The 20,269-nt window shown below is 42.2% G+C and overlaps 1 protein-coding gene across 4 annotated transcripts in view; it reads left to right on the plus strand.

The window, feature by feature from the left end:
• The window catches only part of LOC106589347 (FERM and PDZ domain-containing protein 2), a 42,682-nt gene that overhangs the window by 9,157 nt on the left and 13,256 nt on the right, over positions 1–20,269 (plus strand). For 3 of the 4 annotated variants that reach the window (XM_045710254.1, XM_014179193.2, XM_045710253.1), the window contains exons 2-19: positions 289–410; positions 679–842; positions 1,390–1,635; positions 1,936–2,099; positions 2,298–2,457; positions 2,538–2,609; positions 2,921–3,095; positions 3,262–3,397; positions 3,541–3,679; positions 6,299–6,451; positions 8,887–9,072; positions 15,469–15,628; positions 16,538–16,742; positions 18,503–18,600; positions 18,864–18,941; positions 19,062–19,169; positions 19,549–19,665; positions 20,086–20,264. In XM_045710254.1, the coding sequence (XP_045566210.1) occupies positions 290–410; positions 679–842; positions 1,390–1,635; positions 1,936–2,099; positions 2,298–2,457; positions 2,538–2,609; positions 2,921–3,095; positions 3,262–3,397; positions 3,541–3,679; positions 6,299–6,451; positions 8,887–9,072; positions 15,469–15,628; positions 16,538–16,742; positions 18,503–18,600; positions 18,864–18,941; positions 19,062–19,169; positions 19,549–19,665; positions 20,086–20,264 (2,661 nt within the window). In that variant the 5' untranslated portion in view covers position 289. The remainder of the gene's footprint in view (positions 1–288; positions 411–678; positions 843–1,389; positions 1,636–1,935; positions 2,100–2,297; positions 2,458–2,537; positions 2,610–2,920; positions 3,096–3,261; positions 3,398–3,540; positions 3,680–6,298; positions 6,452–8,886; positions 9,073–15,468; positions 15,629–16,537; positions 16,743–18,502; positions 18,601–18,863; positions 18,942–19,061; positions 19,170–19,548; positions 19,666–20,085; positions 20,265–20,269) is intronic. The other variant, XM_045710255.1, reaches the window with a different exon arrangement.

The raw sequence follows: 20,269 nt of genomic DNA on the forward strand, positions 1-20,269 counted from the left end.
TAAATGGACCAAATTTACTGTTGTCCTCCTAATATCTCTATCTTGTCAAAGAAAAAGATCACTTTGAGGTAATGATTTAAGCAATTAGATAATATGATTTATGGAAACAATCAAGTTTCTTGCGTTCAACAGTTTTCATTGTAATCCAAATAACGGCTTCGCATATTTTGTCACAGAGTCTATGATGAAACAACATGTATTGCTCATATTAAGCTATTACAGCGTTTTCAGGCAGAAATGTATTTAGATAATATATGACTGTATCTACCTGTGCCTGTGTCCCCCCAGGATGGGCACGTTCGTGACCCTGGCGGAGGTGCTGGAGGCCCGGGGGTCACCTCTGGAGGAGGATGAGTTATGGTGTCTTCTACTGGGCACCGCCGAGGCCTTAATGGAAATCTCTCACAAAGGTACCTGGACATATTTATATGCTTTTCCTGACCCATGATAATACACACCGGCAGGATCTTTTGACCTTAAAGGGATTGTTCACGCCATTTCAAAACATGTCAGATGTTTGCAGACCTCAAAAGTGGTATTATGCTGAGCTGACTTGTTTTTGTATATACATCTTTATGCATTAGAAGAAATGGGTCTCAAACCCGAGATGAATGGAAAGGATAGGCAACACCATATCATGCTCTACTTCTAATAGTTTGTCTCTTGTCCTCTCGACAGGTCCTGGTAACATGTGCAGTGTACTGAGCCCTGGCTCAATGCTGCTGTCAGCCACTGGGAACCTTGCTTTTAAGAGCTGTTCCCGGTCAGAGAACCTTGGTTCCTTCACTGCTCCAGAGGTACAGGAGGGGCACGCTGCCTCCAACAGGACGGCCTCGGAGAAGGTGCTCAATAAACCCCTGATCTCAATGTCATCGCATCTCACTGATAATCTGATTTCATATCCGTCTGTACTATATGGCCAACTCCTATGGTCTCCGTTGGCTTGACATCTCACCACTGTTTTGGTTCTCGACTTTTGGTTTTGCATGAATTCCTCAGGAAAGATTTTACTCGTTCGTCCTGTGGATCTGTCTCTGTCAGTTAGTTTGTACGTTCGTCACACGCAGTGTCTCAGACAGCACGAGCCCGATTTTGACGAAGCTTGGGTGAATGATGCGTCTTACGGTTTACAAAATTACACTGATTGACCAGATAACATGCGATTGAAAATGCAAACTTTGAAAGGTCACGCCCACACCCCGTTTGACCTAAAGTCATGAAATTTGGTACATAGGTCCCTCTCCTTACAAGGAACACATTTGCCTCAGGGACCCAAGAGGTCTGTCATGATGGATTTAGAATTTTGTGAAAAACGCTTAAAAACGCTCCTCTAGAACCAAATGACCAACATGTTTACTGTTCCCTTGTTTTTCTCTTTGTTTTCTTCAGATGATTGTATATTCCCTAGGAATGACCCTCTTCTGGTCCATTGATTATCAACTACCTCAAAACCAGCCCATTCAGCTGAGTGACAACCTGAACAACCTCTTGCTGAGTATGTGTGAGGACACGGTCCAGAGACGAGCAGATCTTGTGACCGTGCTGGAGACCTGTGAACAGCACATCAAGGCTGCTCAACTGCCCCCACCAGAGAAGCTGGTCAGACAGCTAGTACAAGATGTCTTCAGGGACTCTGTGAGTCACCCACATTCACTTTTTGGTTTAGGCAATGCACCTGTAATCAGTATAGCTATCACTGTCACTCTACACTCCATGTGCTGACCAGCACACTGACATTATAGGGTCAAATTTCCTAGAAATAAATTGGCCTCTATTCCATATTGTGACAATACTGGCTGGTTGCAACTCTATCTTGGCTACAATCTACAGCTGGGTTTCAATTGAGATCATATTGATTTGAGACATGGTTATTTTTAAGGATAGGTCAGTGCAATTTACCTAATTCAGTAGCTGTCATTCTATTGTGTTTTCAAGGTTGATCATGTGTCCATGGCTGAGAATGGTCCTCAACTTACTGACCGGAGTCAGATGGTCAGAGAGAGGCTTCACAGTCTCTCAGGAAGTGCCTCGTACCATAATTCCACCTGGGCGCTGAGAAACAGAAGCACCCCAACATTCCAAGCTGAGCTCAGCAGAGGGTAAGAACCTAGCTGTCGCCTTTCAAACAACAAAAGGCACATTTTGACCGGAATACACATATTATCAGCTTTACAAGTGTATATATATATATATATATATATATATATATTTTTTTTTAAGGGATTGTTCACCCAACTGTCTATGGACAATAAGTTAAAGAATTTCATCCCTGTAATCTGTCTTTTATTTTCTCCCAGAATTCCCCAAGGGTCACGTCACAGAGAGAGTTACTGCAGCTCTCAGTCACGTAGCCCCTGTAGCCCTTACCTGGATGGCTTTCGCCGTGGCAGCGTCAGACCTGTACTTTACACATATCTAAACGAGTCCACGGTCAGTCTTAATGAAAAGAAAGCCAAGGTATGATATCATAGTGAGTCATGTGAAATATTGGGTTGACATTTTAGTAGTTCTTAATGTTTCCCTCTTAATTTCTGCAGGATATGGGTCCTGAGTTCATTAGAAAGTTAGACGAGCCTCTGGTTGTCTTGGAGCTGCCCGGATCCATTGTGGTAATTATGACTTTATCATCGACCAGTAGTCTGGCCTGCTCAGGTCAGGCCTCACCACCTCTTCTTATCCAGGCTGCATCACATCCGGCTGTGATTGGGAGTCCCATAGGGCGGCGCACAATTGGCCCAGCATCGTCCGGGTTTGGCCGGGGTGGGCCGTCATTGTAAATAAGAATTTGTACTTAACTGACTTGCCTAGTTAAATAAAAGGTTAAACAAAATAAAAATCAAGAGCTACATCAAATGCCTTTTATTATCACCCCAACTGTCATCAGTCGGTCTTTACATGATCTTTCCGTCTCTTAATCCAGTCAAAGAAAGGGAAGTCTCCCTCCACTATGAGGGAACTGAGTGTGGTCATGCCAAACGGACAGAGCATCCTGGTCAAGTGTGACGTCAAGTCAGGAGGAGGGGATGTCTTTGATATGATTGTTGCCCACTCCAATCTGGTGGAACACTTCTACTTTGGCCTTGCTTACATTGATGGTAATGCACAAATATTGTATGTCGTTTACTGGAAACAGTTCATTGAGGTGTTTTGTTGGGTCATGTATGGCTGTGCTCGAACTACAGTAATGAAAAAGCTAAAAGTTGTCTTTACATGGTTCACGTGTTAAAAATGTCACTCTTCTTTTTATATCTCGGGTTTTAGATCATGAGTTTTTCTTCCTGGAAAATGACACAAAGATATCCAAGGTCGCCCCCGACAGTTGGAAGAAAGTGCCTACCTCCACGTTTGTCCTTTTCTTCAGGGTGAAATTCTTTGTCCACGACATCTCTCTCCTTTTGTAAGTACCTCACATCCGCTTGTGCTTACAGTGTATTGTATTCAAGGTCGACCTGTGGAATTCATAGAGGTCAGGCAGTAATGCAGATTGTCCACTGCTTTCTCTATGGAAGCATATTGTGTGTGACTGGTGTTTTTTGGCAGGCACAAACTGACTCGTCACCAGTACTACCTACAGCTGAGGAAGGATATACTGGAGGACAGGTTGGCCTGCCATGAAGAGACAGGCCTATATCTGGGTGCCTTGGCTCTCCAAGCAGAGTATGGAGACTGCATGCCTGAGGTATTTTATACATTTTATTTGAGTTATATATCCTTATTTGAGTTATATATCCCTTATATATCCTTGTGACTGCATACTTACAGTACCAGTCACAAGTTTGGACACACCTACTCATTCAAGGGTTTTTCTTTATTTTTACTATTATCTACATTGTAGAATAATAGTGAAGACATCAAGACTATGAAATTACAAATATGGAATCATGCAGTAAACAAAGTGTTAAACAAATCAAAATATATTTTATATTTTTCAAAGTAGCCACCCTTTGCCTTGATGACAGCTTTGCACACTCTTGGCATTATCTCAACCAGCTTCATGAGGTAGTCACCTGGAATGAATTTCAATTAACAGGTGTGTCTTGTTAATTAGTGGAATTTCTATCCTTATTGCATTTGAGCCAATCAGTTGTGTTGTGACAAGGTAGGGGGGTATACAGAAGATAGCCCTATTTGGTAAAAGACCAAGTCCATATTATGTCAAGAACTTTGAAAGTTTCTTGAAGTGCTGTCGCAAAAACCATCAAGCGCTATGATGGAACTGGCTCTCATGAGGACCGCCACACAAAAGGAAGACACAGAGTTACCTCTGCTGCAGAGGCTAAGTTCAGTAGAGTTAACTGCACCTCAGATTGCAGCCTAAATAAATGCTTCACAGAGTACACGTAACAGACACATCTCAACATCAACTGTTCAGAGGAGACTGCGTGAATCAGGCCTTCGTGGTTAAATTGCTGCAATTGCTGCAAAGGACAGCAATAATAAGAAGAGACTTGCTTGGGCCAAGAAACACGAGCAATGGACATTAGACTGGTGGATGGATATGTCCTTTGGTCTGATGAGTCCAAATTTGAGATTTTTGGTTCCAACTGCCGTGTCTTTGTGAGACGCGGAGTAGGTGAACAGATAATCTTCACATGTGTGGTTCCCACCGTGAAGCATGGAGGAGGAGGTGTGATGTGTGGGGGTGCTTTGCTTGTGACACTGTCAGTGATTTATTCAGAATTCAAGGTACACTTAACCAGCATGGCTACCACAGCATTCTGCAGTGATACGCCATCCCATCTGGTATGCGCTTAGTGGGACTGTCATTTGTTTTTCAACAGGACAATGACCCAAAACACACCTTCAGGCTGTGTAAGGGCTATTTGACCAAGAAGAGTGATGGAGTGCTGCATCAGATGACCTGGCCTCCACAATCAACCGACCTCAACCCAATTGAGATGGTTTGGGATGAGTTGGACCGCAGACTAAAGGAAAAGCAGCCAACAAGTGCTCAGCATATGTGAGAACTCCTTCAAAACTGTTGGAAAAGCATTCCTCATGAAGCTGGTTGTGAGAATGCCAAGAGTATGCAAAGCTGTCATCAAGGCAAAGGGTGGCTACTTTGAAAAATCTCAAATGTAAAATATATTTAGATTTGTTAAACACTTTTATTTGGTTACTACATGATTCCATATGTGTTTTTTCATAGTTTTGTAGAATGTAGAAAATAGTAGAAAATGTAGAAAATAGTAAAAATAAAGAAAAACCTTTGAATGAGTAGGTGTGTCCAAACTTTTGATTGGTACTGTAAATAGATATTACCTTGTAAATATTAAGGATGGGCAGAATTGGGCACAGTTAATCGAATATCCAGATATCCAAACGGATTTTAGTATTAAATTACTTGAATGAGTTTTCAGTTTTGGAGCCACATTCGTCTGTTATTAACTCATACAAATGAATGGAGGCAGTTTTGTGCCAATTAAAAAAAGAGGTTAAATGTGTCCCCGCAATTTTTTTCCCTAAGCTTTCTTATATTTCTTAGATAAAAAAATGACACTTCAAAACCTTGTTTTTTTTCACCTTATGATGTATTATTTTTTAACTGTTTTTTTAGCCATTTATGAATGTGGTATTCAATGTGTTTATATGGGCTATAGTAATAAAGGCCAAATTAAATATTTTATCAAACACTTAAAAAAATAAAACAAACATACAGGGGTCCTAAAATTCTAAATCAAATAACTTAATGATCCATGGTGTGACCAACCTAAAACAATTCCATATGTTAGCTTAGTAGAACCCCCCCCAAATGCTTAGACTTTTAGAGGTTAGCAATGAAAAAGCTGTCTAAATTTAAAAAAGCATTTATTTGGGCCATTTTTACCTAAAAGGATATACCATGACATTTAAAATTCTGAATTTAATAAAACAACCTTTTGAATGCTTTTTTAAGGGTGTGTTGAGCTACTGCTGTGCTACTTCTGCACATGTAGACCTCCAGGCTGCCCTGACATGAAGAGTATGACACGGATCAATGCAAAACACTCCAGAAAACCCTTCTGTAAGAGAATCATGGAAAATCGGACTTCTCTTTCGCTGTTGCTTTTAGCCAAACTACCGGAGAAAAGCAGAATGTTCGCTGTTTACCTCTGCCATGTGCATTTGCGTCATTCTGATTGGTCGAGAGTCGAGAGCAAAAAAAAACGTGTTATTATTACAAATTTTGACTGTCATAAAAATGTCATATTATTTGAATAGTAAAATAGTTTTAAATGCCCATCCATGGCAAATATTTTGTAATATTAGCTCTAGAAATGTTGAGTGATGACTAACTTTTATCTGATATTTCCCAAAGGTTTATGGGAGGAACTACTATCGACCAGACCAGTACGTTGCAAAGAGCGTCATGGAGAAAAGAGCCTTGCCTTACCTAAAGGAGGAGTTGCTACGGTTACATGCCAATAACTCCACGATGAGTACCGACGAGTCTGAACTTGAGTTCCTAAAGGTAACATGAGCCAAAGAAAACACTCCATAGAGTTATGGAGCCACATTTATTTTGCCCTATTTTAATCCTTAAGAGTGTATATATATATATATATAACGTGTATATACAGTGCATTCGGCAAGTATTCAGACCCCTTGACTTTTTCCACATTTTGTTATGTTACAACCAAGATTGAACTCTTTGGCTTGAATGCCAAACGTCTCGTCTGGAGGAAACCTGGCACCATCCCTATGGTGAAGCATGGTGGTGGCAGCATTATGCTGTGGAGATGTTCTTCTGTGGCAAGGACTGTGAGACTAGTCAGGATCAAGGGAAAGATGAACGTACCAAAGTACAGCGAGATCGTTGATGAAAACTTGCTCCAAAGCACTCAGGACCTCAAACTGGTTCACCTTCCAAAAGGACAATGACCCTAAGCACTCAGCCAAGACAATGCAGGAGGGGCTTCGGGACAAGTCTCTGAATGTCCTTGAGTGGCCCAATCCGATCAAACATATCTGGAGAGACCTGAAAATAGCTGTGCAGTGACGCTCCCCATCCAACCTGACAGAGCTTGAGAGAGAAGAGAAGAATGGGAGAAACTCAAATACATGTGTGTTAAGCTTGTAGCGTCATACCCAAGGAGACTGGAGGCTGTAATTACTGCCAAAGGTGCTTCAACAAAGTACTGAGTTAAGGGTCTGAATACTTATGTACATGTGATATTACATATTTTTTTTTGCTTTTCATTATCGGGTATTGTGTGTAGATTGATAGAAAAAAACAATTGAATCAATTTTAGAATAAAGCTGTAACTTAAAATGTGGAAAAGGTCAAGGGGACTGAATACTTTCTGAATGCACTGTATACATACACTATATATACAAAAGAACGTTGACACACCTTCAAATTAGTGGATTCTGCTATTTCAGGCACACCCGTTGCTGACAATTGTATAAAATCGAGCACACAGCCATGCAATCTTCATAGACAAACACAGGCAGGAGAATGGCCTTACTTAATAGCTCAGTGACTTTCAGCGTGGCACCGTCAAAGGATGCCACCTTTCCAACATGTCAGTTCGTCAAATATATACCCTGCTAGAGATGCTCCAGTAAATTGTAAGTGCTGTTATTGTGAAGTGGAAACATCTCGAAGCAACAATGGCTCAGCCACACAGTGGTAGGCCACACAAGCTGTCAGAACCAGACCGCTGATGTGTGTTGCGCATAAATATCGCCTGTCCTCAGTTGCAACACTCACTACCTTGTTCCAAACTGCCTTTTGAAGCAACGTCAGCACAATAACTGTTCGTGAGGAGCTTCGTGAAATGGGTTTCCATGGCTGAGCAGCTGCGCACAAGCCTAAGATCACCATGTACAATGCCAAGCGTAGGCTGGAGTGGTGTAAAGCTCACCGCCATTGGACTCTAGAGCAGTGGAAATGCTTCATTAAATAGTACCCGCAAAACACCAGTCTCAACGTCAACAGTGAAGAGGCAACTCCGGGATGCTGGCCTTCTAGTCTCTTCACTGTTGACGTTGAGACTGGTGTTTTGCGGGTACTATTTAATGAAGCTGCCAGTTGAGGACTTGTGAGCCGTCTGTTTCTCAAACTAGACACTAATGTACTTGTCCTCTTGCTCAGTTGTGCACCGGGGCCTCCCACTCCTCTTTCTATTCTGGTTAGGGCTAGTTTGCGCTGTTCTATTAAGCGTTGTACGAGATCTTCAGTTTCCTGGCAATTTCTCACATGGAATAGCTGTCATTTCTCAGAACAAGAATAGACTGACGTGTTCCAGAAGAAAGGTCTTTGTTTCTGGCCATTTTGAGCCTGTAATCGAACCCACAAATGCTGATGCTCCAGATTTCCAACTCGTCTAAAGGCGGCCAGCTTTATTGCTTCTTTAATCAGAACAACAGTTTTCAGCTGTGCTAACATAATTGCAAAAGGGTTTTCTAATGATCAATTAGCCTTTTAAAATGATAAACTTGGATTAGCTAACACAACGTGCCATTGGAACACAGGAATGATGGTTGCTGATAATGGGCCTCTGTACGGCTATGTAGATATTCCATAAAAGAATCAGCCGTTTCCAGCTACAATAGTCATTTACAACATTAACAATGTCTACACTGTATTTCTGATCAATTTGATGTTATTTTAATGGACAAAATGTGCTTTCATTTAAAAAATAAGGACATTTCTAGGTGACCCCAAACTTTTTGAACGGTCGTGTGCATATATATAAAATGTCAGTCTCATTAATTCCATACTACTAATATGTGGACTAATATTTTAATCATTACACTAAAAGACTGTGGCACCTGCACAGTGCATTAAAGGCAAACATATGGTAATACTGTATTTACATACACATCTGGCTCGTATTCTTAGCCCGTCCGGGAAGCTTCCACGTCGGCCGTTCTAACGTCTAACATCTTACTTCCTCCCAGGCCACCCAGCAGCTTCCTGAGTATGGCGTTCTGTTCTACCGCGTGGGTCGCGAGAAGAAGCCAGTCATCGGAGAGCTGATCTTAGGAGTGTGTGCCAAAGGAGTCATAGTGTATGAGGTTAAAGATGGCTCCCGCTCCACGAGTCAGACATTCAACTGGCGGGAAACGGCCAGTATTTCCTCCTCTGTGAGTATCATGCCTTTTTATGATAATGCAAACACTTTTTTTCCCCGTTGGAGTTGCACTTTATTGAAGGGAACTGAGGAATGTTGAAAGTGAACGTTTACTGAAAATACTGAACAAAAATATAAACGCAGCAATTTGAAACGTTTTACTGAGCTACAGTTCACATAAGGAAATCAGTCAATTTAAATAAATAAATTAGGCCCTAATCTATGGATTTCACATGTGAATAAAGATATTCATCTGTTGATCACATATACTTTTTTAAAAAAGGTAGGGGCGTGGATAAGAAAACACATCTCCTTTGCTGTTGATTGTGGCCTATGGGAATGTTGTCCTACTCCTCTTCAATGGCTGTGCGAAGTTGCTGTATATTAGCGGGAACTGGAACACAATTTTATACACGTCGATACAGAGCATCCCAATCATGCTCAATGGGTGCCATATCTGGTGAGTATGCAGGACATGGAAGAACTGGGACATTTTCAACTTCCAGGAATTGTGTACTGATCCTTGCGACACGGGGCTGTGCATTATCTGTCACGGCCTGACCATAGAGAGCCTTTTTTATTCTCTATTTGGTTAGGTCGTGGTGTGACTAGGGGGGGGGGATGTTCCTATCTAGGTTGTCTAGTTCTATGTTGGCCTGGTATGGTTCCCAATCAGAGGCAGCTGTTTATCGTTGTCTCTGATTGGGGATCATATTTAGCCAGCCATTTCCCCACTGTGTTTTGTGGGATCTTGTTTATGTGTAGTTGCCTGTGAGCATTCCGTAGCTTCACGTGTCGTGTATTCTTTATTGTTTTTTTGTGTGGTTGACTTATAATAAAAAGATGTCGAACCGATTTCATGCTGCGCTTTGGTCTGAATGTTCCTACGACGATCGTGACATTATCATGCTGAAACATGAGGTGATGGATGAATGGCACGACAATGAGCCTCGCGGTATCTCTGTGCATTCAAATTGCCATCAATAAAATGCAATTGTGTTCGTTGTCCGTAGCTTATGCCTGCCCATACCATAATCGTATTGTCTGAGATACCTAAAGATTGGAAAGCTTCCGCGGTCATCCCAGTCTTCAAAGGGGGAGACAATCTAGACCCAAACTGTTACAGACCTATATCTATCCTACCCTGCCTTTCTAAAGTTTTTGAAAGCCAAGTTAAACAGATCACCGACAATTTTGAATCCCAACGTACATACATATCACCGACCATTTCGAATCCCAACGTACCTTCTCCGCTATGCAATCTGGTTTCTGAGCTGGTCGTGGGTGCACCTCAGCCACACTCAAGGTCCTAAATGATATCATAAGCGCCACCGATAAAAGACAATACTGTGCAGCCGTTTTCATCGACCTGGCCAAGGCTTTCGACTGTCAATCACCACAATCTTATCGGCAGACTCAACAGCCTTGGTTTCTCAAATGACTGCCTCGCCTGGTTCACCAACTACTTGTCAGATAGAGTTCAGTGTGTCAAATCAGGGGGCCTGTTGTCCGGACCTCTGGCAGTCTCTATGGGGGTGCCACAGGGTTCAATTCTCGGGCCGACTCTTTTCGCTGTATATATCAATGATGTTGCTCTTGCTGCTGGTGATTCTCTGATCCATCTCTATGCAGACGATAACATTTTGTATACTTCTAGCCCTTCTTTGGACACTGTGTTAACAAACCTCCAGACGAGCTTCAATTCCATACAACACTCCTTCCGTGGCCTCCAACTGCTCTTAAATGCTAGTAAAACTAAGTGCATGCTCTTCAACCGATCGCTGCCCGCACCCGCCCGCCCGTCTAGCATCACTACTCTGGACGGTTCTGACCTAGAATATGTGGACAACTACAAATACCTAGGTGTCTGGTTAGACTGTAAACTCTCCTTCCAGACTCACATTTTAAGCATCTCCAATACAAAATGTAATCTACAATCGGCTTCCTATTTCGCAACTGCATCCTTCACTCATGCTGCTAAACATACCCTTGTAAAACTGACTAAATGGATGTAATTTACAAAATAGCCTCCAACACTCTACTCAGCAAATTGGATGTAGTCTATCACAGTGCCATCCGTTTTGTCATCAAAGCCCCATATACTACCCACCACTGCGACCTGTATGCTCTCGTTGGCTGGCCCTCACTTCATATTCGTCGCCAATCACACTGGCTCCAGGTCATCTATAAGTCTTTTCTAGGTTAAGCCCAGCCTTATCTCAGCTCACTGGTCACCATAGTAGCACCCACGCGCTCCAGCAGGTATATTTCACTGGTCATCCCCAAAGCCAACTCCTCCTTTGGCCGCCTTTCCTTCCTGTTCTCTGCTGCCAATGACTGGAACGAATTGCAAAAATCACTGAAGCTGGAGTCTTATATCTCCCTCAATAACTTTAAGCATCAGCAGTCAGAGCAGCTTCCCCATCATTGCACCTGTACACAGCCCATCTGTAAATAGCCCACCCAACTACCTCATCCCCATATTGTTATTTATTTTTTACTCCTTTGCACCCCAGTATCTCTACTTGCACATTCATCTTCTGCACATCTATCACCCGTGTTTAATTGCTAAATTGTAATTATTTCGCCACTAATGGCATATTTATTGCCTTACCTCCTTAATCTTACTACATTTGCACACACTGTATATAGACTTTTCTATTGTGTTATTGACTGTACGTTTGTTTATCCCATGTTTGTTTATCCCATGTGTAACTCTGTTGTTTGTGTCGCAGTACTTTGCTTTATCTTGGTTAGGTTGTAAATGAGAACTTGTTCTCAACTGGCCTACCTGGTTAAATAAAGGTGAAATAAAATTTTAATAAACAAATCTGTGGCATTGTGATGTGTGACAAAACTGCACATTATAGTGGCCTTTTATTGTCCCCAGCACAAGGTGCACCTGTGTAATGATCCTGCTGTTTAGCTTCTTGATATGCCACACCTATCAGGGGGATGGATTATCTTGGCTAAGGAGAAATGCTCACTAACAGGGATATAAAAAGATTTGTGCACAAAATTGGAGATACATTTTTTTTCCCGGACTGAGCATATTTCAGGTGAGGCTGAACCCGCTTTAAGTTACACTTTTAACAATGGCCAAGTAGTCTACTGTGGCTATTTGATCATAATGTAGATCTACCAGAGTGGCCTACCATCAAAAACAATGTAGAAAATGCATCCTATAACATTTTAACATGAAAATAGCTGTTCTATCATTAAGCCAACAGCCAATGTAGGCCTACATTCCATGAGACACACAGGGCTTGATATTAACCTGTTTATCCACTTGTCCTTCAGACAAGGAGGTTACTGAAAATGTTTTTGTGTTGTTTGATGCAAGAAACCACTTTACAAAATGAAATGCATTATTATTCCCATACCATTATTATAGAGAATCAGACAAATTATGCTACCCTCTGCCTATTGGCTACTTAGCTTATTCAAGCCTATCTCAAAATACAACAATGCCCCTTTAAAAATTACCTCTTTACCTGACTCACTTTTCAACTCCAAGTGGGCTGTTGTGTGCCTTTTACTGAGGAGTGGCTTTCGTCTGGCCACTCTACCATAAAGGCCTGATTGGTGGAGTGCTGCAGAGATAGTTGTCCTTCTGGAAGTTTCTCCCACCTCCACAGAGGAACTCTGGAGCTTTGTCAGTGTGACCATCAGGTTCTTGGTCACCTCCTTGACCAAGGCCATTCTCCCCCGATTGCTCAGTTTGGCCGGGCGGCCAGCTCTAGATAGTCTTGGTTGTTCCAAAGTTCTTCCATTTAAGAATGATGGATGCCACTGTGTTCTTGTGGACCTTCAATGCTGCAAAAATGTTTTGGTACCCTTCCCCAGATCTGTGCCTCAACACTACTGTCTCGGCACTCTACGGGCAATTCCTTCGACCTCATGGCTTGGTTTTGGCTCTAACATGCACTGTCAACTGTGGCACCTTATATAGATAGGTGTGTGCCTTTCCAGATCATGTCCAATCAATTGAATTTACCATAGGTGGACTCCAATCAAGTTGTGTAAACATCTCAAGGATGATCAATGGAAACAGGATGTACCTGAGCTCAATTTCGAGTCTCATAGCAAAGGGTCTGAATACAGTTGAAGTCAGAAGTTTACATACACCTTAGCCAAATACATTTAAACTCAGTTTTTCACAATTCCTGACATTTAATCCTGGTAAGAATTCCCTGTCTTAGGTCAGTTAGGATCACCACTTTATTTTAAGAATGTGAAATGTCAGAATAATAGAAGAGTATGATTTATTTCCCAGTGGGTCAGAAGTTTACATACACTCAATTAGTATTTGGTAGCATTCCTTTTAAATTGTTTAACTTGGGTCAAACATTTTCAGGTAGCCTTCCACAAGCTTCCCACAATAATTTGGGTGAATTTTGGCCCATTCCTCCTGACAGAGCTGGTGTAACTGAGTCAGGTTTGTAGGCCTCCTTGCTCGCACACGCTTTTTCAGGTCTGCCCACACATTTTCTGTAGAATTGAGGTCAGGGCTTTGTGATGGCCACTCCAATACCTTGACTTTGTTGTCCTTAAGCCATTTTTCCACAACTTCAGAAGTATGCTTGGGGTCATTGTCCATTTGGAAGACCCATTTGTGACCAAGCTTTAACTTCCTGACTGATGTCTTGAGATGTTGCTTCAATATATACACATAGTTTTGCTCATGGTGCCATCTATTTTGTGAAGTGCACCAATCCCTCCTGCAGCAAAGCACCCCCACCACATGATGCTGCCACCCCCGTGCTTCACGGTTGGGATGTTGTTCTTTGGCTTGCAAGCCTCCCCCTTTTTCATCTAAACATAATGATGGTCATTATGGCCAAACAGTTCTATTTTTGTTTCATCAGACCAGAGGACATTTCTCCAAAAAGTATGATCTTTGTCCCCATGTGCAGTTGCAAACTGTAGTCTGGCTTTTTTATGGTGGTTTTGGAGCAGTGGCTTCTTCTTTGCTGAGCAGCCTTTCAGGCTATGTCGATATAGGACTCGTTTTACTGTGGATATAGATACTTTTGTACCTGTTTCCTCCAGCATCTTCACACGGTCCTTTTGCTGTTCTAGGATTGATTTGCACTTTTCGCACAAAGTACGTTCATCTCTAGGAGTCAGAACGCGTCTCCTTCCTGAGCGATATGACGGCTGCGTGGTCCCATGGTATTTATACTTGTGTACTATTGTTTACAGATGAATGTGGTACCTTCAGGCATTTGGAAATTGCTCCCAAGGATGAACCAGACTTGTGGAGGTCTACAATTTTCTTTCTGAGGTCTTGGCTGATTTCTTTTGGTTTTCCCATGATGTCAAGCATAGAGGCACTGAGTTTGAAAGTAGGCATTGAAATACATCCACAGGTACACCTTCAATTGACTCAAATTATGTCAATTAGTCTATCAGAAGCCATGACATCATTTTCTGGAATTTTCCAAGCTGTTTAAAGGCACAGTCAACTTAGTGTATGTACACTTCTGACCCACTGGAATTGTGATCCAGTGAATTATAAGTGAAATAATCTGTCTGTAAACAATTGTTGGAAAAATTGCTTCTGTCATGCACAAAGTAGATGTCCTAACCAACTTGCCAAAACTATAGTTTGTTAACAAGAAATTTGTGAAGTGGTTGAAAAACGAGTTTTAATGACTCCAACCTAAGTGTATGTAAACTTCCGACTTCAGCTGTACTTATGTAAATTGTCACTGAGGGATATTGTCTGTAGATTGATGAGGAAATGTTTTATTTAATACATTTGAGAATAAGGCTGTAATGTAACAAAATGTGTAAAAAGGGAAGAGGTCTGAATACTTTCCGGGCGCAATGTATGAAGAAAATGTGCACAAGTGGCTTCATGCAGCTCTTGCTTTGATCTCAAAACAAGCGCATCTACTCACAACCACAGCTGTAAACACAGTCCAGTTCAATGTAAATGGCACAGATCCATATATGGTAATCGTCTATTTACATATAGGCCTACTGCAACTCTGATTGGTTATGCTGCCGGTCTTTGTAGAGTAAGGGCTGAGTTGTTCTCAATAGAATCCTACTCCGATGCGTTCTGCCAACAACAAAATCTCTTGCATAGTTGGTTTTGTTTCAGTATGTTGCATTGAAAGTGGCTAATATTGTGTTGATTCAATCATAATTGAAAAGTAAAGGGAAACGTTGATAGTGTTAACAGGGAAAACTCTCGAAAGTTTAGTTCAATCTCATGCTTCTCTCCCTGGGCTGATAGTTCTTCCGGGAGGCAGTATAGGGGCTACTGCACGCCGGTGCGCGGCTTAGAGGAAACATGTTGCGTTTGTTTTTGTTCAGTGTAGTTGAATATAAAGATTTTGTAGCTGTTGGTTTGTTACGTCTGTAAATGCCTTAACCCCTCCTCTCTGTCCTACCACAGCACCGTAAATTTGTCATCGAGAGCAGAGGGAGCAAGAAAAAGCACACCTTAGTCACAGAGAGATCCAAGACGGCCACGTACCTGTGCAACCTTTGTTCTGCCCAGCACAAGTTTCACAATGAGATGAACTCTCGCCAGCTCAGCCACAGTCTGGCCTCAGGTCAGAACCTTTCACGCCATCCTAACTGGCTTGGGGCCAAATGTTTTTCCTGGTTTGGTAACAGTCAAGAAAAACTCCTGTCCCCTTCCATAACCACTACTACTACTACTACTACTACTACTACATTCCTGTTAATACTATGCCAGAGACAGCCTGTTCTGATTTGTGTCCTGTTCTTGGTGAATCTTAGCCTGACTTTTTGCCAGACTCTTCAGCCACACAGCTAGCAAGCTATACACTGAGTGTACAAAACATTAGGGACATGTACTCTTTCCATGACATAGACTGACCAGGTGAATCCAGGTAAAAACTATGATACATTATTGATTCACTTGTTAAATCCACTTCAATCAGTGAAGATGAAGGGGAGGAGGCAGGTTAAAGAAGGATTTTTAAGCCTTGAGACAATTGAGAGATGGATTGTGTAAGTGTGCCATTCAGAGGGTGAATTGGCAAGACAAAAGATTTATGTGCCTTTGAACTGAGGATGTATGGTAGTTTGCGCCTTGCGCAACAGTTTGAGTCATCAAGAACTGCAGCGCTGCTGGATTTTACACGCTCAACAGTTTGTGTGTATCAAGAATGATCCACATGGGCCAGCATCCCTGTGGAACGCTTTCGACACCTCGTAGAGTGCATGCCCCGACGAATTGAGGCTGTTCTGAGGGCAAAAGAAGGGTGCAACTCAATATTAGGAAGGTGTTCCTAATGTTTTGTCCACTCACTGTATATCCTGCTATTGTACCATGTGGGCTCATTGATAGGCCAAACAGGGACATCTTGTGATTATTGTACAGTTATTAGAGTAATTTGCACACTTATTAGATCTACATTTATACCCATCTTGATTTCACTTTAGCCACTTTTGACCACCCATGATTTGAACTTAAGAGCCCTTTCTCTTTTCAGAGGAGAGCATAGTGCAGTATGCGGCAGTGTGTCGGGCTCAGAACAGCCATAGCCAGATGATGAGCCGGTGCTCTGTCTCTGAGACCATACGGACAGACAGCGGTCTGACCACACCGCAGGACGACTCCATGACCAAACTGTGTGATGACATTGCCGCCAAGATCGAGGCGCGGATCAAACAGCAGCGTGTCCTCCACGAGCAGGGGTAGGAGTGATGGGGAGTTCCCTTGCCTGTATTATTTCTTTCTATATACTGTACATACCTTTTCTTTCATTTCTTGCATCTTTTAAAGTACCTTTTATACAGTGGCAAGAAAAAGTATGTGAAACCTTTGGAATTACCTGGATTGATGCATAAATTGGTCGTAAAATTTGATCTGATCTTCATTTAAACCATAACAATAGACAAACACTGTCTGCTTAAACTAATAACACACAAACAATTATACGTTTTCATGTCTTTTTTGAACACACAGTGTAAACATTCACAGTGCAGGGTGGAAAAAGTGAACCCTTGGGTTTATTAACTGGTTGACCCTCCTTTGGCAGCAATAACCTCAACCAAATGCTTTCTGTAGTTGCGGATCAGACCTGCGCAATGGTCAGGAGGACTTTTGGACCATTCCTCTTTACAAAACTGTTTCAGTTCAGCGATATTCTTGGGATGTCTGGTGTGAACTGCTCTCTTGAGGTCATGCAACAGCATCTCAATCGGGTTAAGGTCAGGACTCTGACTGGGCCACTACAGAAGGAGTATTTTCTTCTGTTGAAGCCATTATGTTGTTGATTTACTTCTGTGTTTTGGGTCATTGTCCTGTTGCATCACCCAACTTCTGGGTGATGTCCTGTTGAGCTTCAATTGGCGAACAGATAGCCTTACATTCTCCTGCAAAATGTCTTGATAAATTTGGGAAATCTGTCTGATAGCAAGCTGTCCAGGCCCTGAGGCAGCAAAGCAGCCCCAAACCATGATGCTCCCTCCACCATACTTTACAGATGGGATAAGGTTTTGATGTTGGTGTGCTGTGCCATTTTCTTCTCCACACATAATGTTGCGTGTTCCTTCCAAACAACTCAACTGTAGTTTCATCTGTCCACAGAATATTTTGCCAGTAGCGCTGTGGAACATCCAGGTGCACTTTTGCAAACTTCGGACGTGCAGAAATGTTTTTTTGGACAGCAGTGGCTTCTTCTGTGGTGTCCTCTCGTGAACAACATTATTGTTTAGTGTTTTACATATCGTAGACTTGTCAACAGAGATGTTAGCATGTTCCAGTGATTTCTGTAAGTCTTTTTAGCTGACACTAGGATTCTTCTTAACCTCATTGAGCATTCTGCGCTGTGCTCTTGCTGTCATCTTTGCAGGATAGCCACTCCTAGGGAGAGTGGCAACAGTGCTGAACTTTCTCAATTTATAGACAGTTTGTCTTAGATTGGACTGATGAACATCAAGGCTTTTAGAGATACTTGTGTAACCCTTTCCAGCTTTATGCAAGTCAACAATTCTTAATCTTAGGTCTTCTGAGATCTCTTTTGTTCGAGGTATTGTTCAATGCTTCTTGTGAATAGCAAACTCAAATTGTGTGAGTGTTTTTGATAGGGCAGGGCAGCTCTAACCAACATCTCCAATCTCGTCTCATTGATTGGACTCCAGGTTAGCTGACTCCTGACTCCAATTAGCTTTTGGAAAAGTCATTAGTCTAGGGGTTCACATATTTTCCAACCTACACTGTGAATGTTTAAATCATGTATTCAATATAGAGAATAAAATACAATAATTTGTGTGTTATTAGTTTAAGCACACTATGTTTGTCCATTGTTGTGACTTAGATAAAGATCAAATAAAATTTTAGGACCAATTTATGCAGAAATCCAGATAATTCTAAAGGGATCACATACGTTTTCTTGCCACTGTATGTCTTTCATATAATGTTTGTAAGTCATTTCTCCCTGTATCATTTCCAGCAGAGGGAGACCATTGTCTGGGAACCTGTCACCAGCCCTGTCTCGTGGGTCTGGGAAGCGTGGGTCTGAGACACCCTCCATGTCTTCAGCAGCCAGAGGTATGGCTCGATTATCAGCTCCCAAGAAAATTAAAACCTCATAACACTGTTGAATCAGGGACAGGATCAAGAGTCGACGTTCCCGGAAGCCTTCCAAAGCCGTGCACAGCGAGGAAGACATCCTAGCAACCGCCGTAGTAGCCTATCATTATCAACCGAAGAGATGACATACAGGTTTCTTATGAGGCGCTGTGGTCGATGTATTTTGATAACAGGTAGCTGTGGTACTTCAGTCAATAGATGTCCTTTGTTGTGTTCAATAGATACCCCAACAAAGAGTGTCATACCAGAGAGAGAAGTCATTTGTGTGTCCTTAAAGAAAGACCCGAAGTTCGGCGTAGGTGAGTATACCGTTAACAGCATTGAGTCGTGTGTGTGTATATATACATTAAAAGGACATGTTTTAGATTAGCACTACAATGAAAAGTCATTGTTAAAAGGAAATCATTTTATTTGTTCAGGTATGGTGATAGTTGGAGAAGACACAGTGGGGAAGTACGACCTGGGTATCTTCATAGCATCCATCGTGCCCGGAGGACCAGCGGATAAAGATGGCCGCATCAGACCAGGTCGGTGATCAGGCTTTCTCCCCCCAGGCTTCTCCTCACAAAGTTCACACCGGATTATGACGTCTGGTCTGGCTACACAAAACTTGTGAATAAGAGCCTTGCATGCCGGGTTTATAGGCTTTCTAAGCTCTTAAGTGAGCTTTGTCTGTTGACACTCTGGTTAATTAACAAAGACTAGGGGCCTTGTCTAGATACAACCCCCAATCCCTTTTCTTATCCCCTGCTTTTATGATGTTTACAAATCTGAATGAATTGGATAGGGGCTAACGGTTGATTCTGGACCAGGACTAGGTTCACACCAACAACAAGATTAGTCATATTTCAATGAAATAAAAGTGAAAGCTGATATATGAAATGTTATGGTGATGTTCTCCCTCAGGTGGGCGTCTGATCTCTCTGAACCACATCAGTCTGGAGGGCATGACCTTTAGTGAGGCTGCAGAGGTCATGCAGAACAGCCCACGGGAGGTCACACTCATTGTGTCCCAGCCCAAAGGTACTGGATGTGTGTGTGTGTGTCTCTGCTCTGTTCACAGCTGGTTTAGTAATAAACTATATTTTTGAAGTAGGTGTGAAACTTGTTGGCTTTTCAGCTAGACACTAGTTAGACCTCCAAATGCCTAAGCTACTGGAATTTGAATTGTTTGTCCTCTGTAGAACTTCACTACAGTACATACCACCAGAGGATGCTGGTGGAAGGAGCTATAGAAGGACGGGCTGGAATGAAGTAAATGAAACGGTATCAAACACGTCACATGTTTGACTCTGTTCCATTCATTCCATTCCAGCCATTCAAATTAGCCCATCCTCCTATAGCTCCTCCCACCAGCTTCCTCTGATACATACTGTACGTGGCCAGAGGTTTCCATGACTTTCGTTATTAGTTGATAATTCATCTGTATTTTAATTTTTACAGTTTCCCTGACACCCAACAACGTGAAATCTCCGCTATCGAAGAACTACAAGTCCCAGACCACTTTGATGACTGATGTACACTCTGGGGAGGACGACCTGGATGAGATCGTGTCTGTCATGTTGACCCCAAAGACTGGCAGTAGACTGCAACTCCCTGACGTACGCATCCTCAACGCTCAGGTAAC

The sequence above is a fragment of the Salmo salar genome, chromosome ssa28, assembly GCF_905237065.1.
Source record: "Salmo salar chromosome ssa28, Ssal_v3.1, whole genome shotgun sequence".
Lineage (NCBI taxonomy): Eukaryota > Metazoa > Chordata > Actinopteri > Salmoniformes > Salmonidae > Salmo > Salmo salar.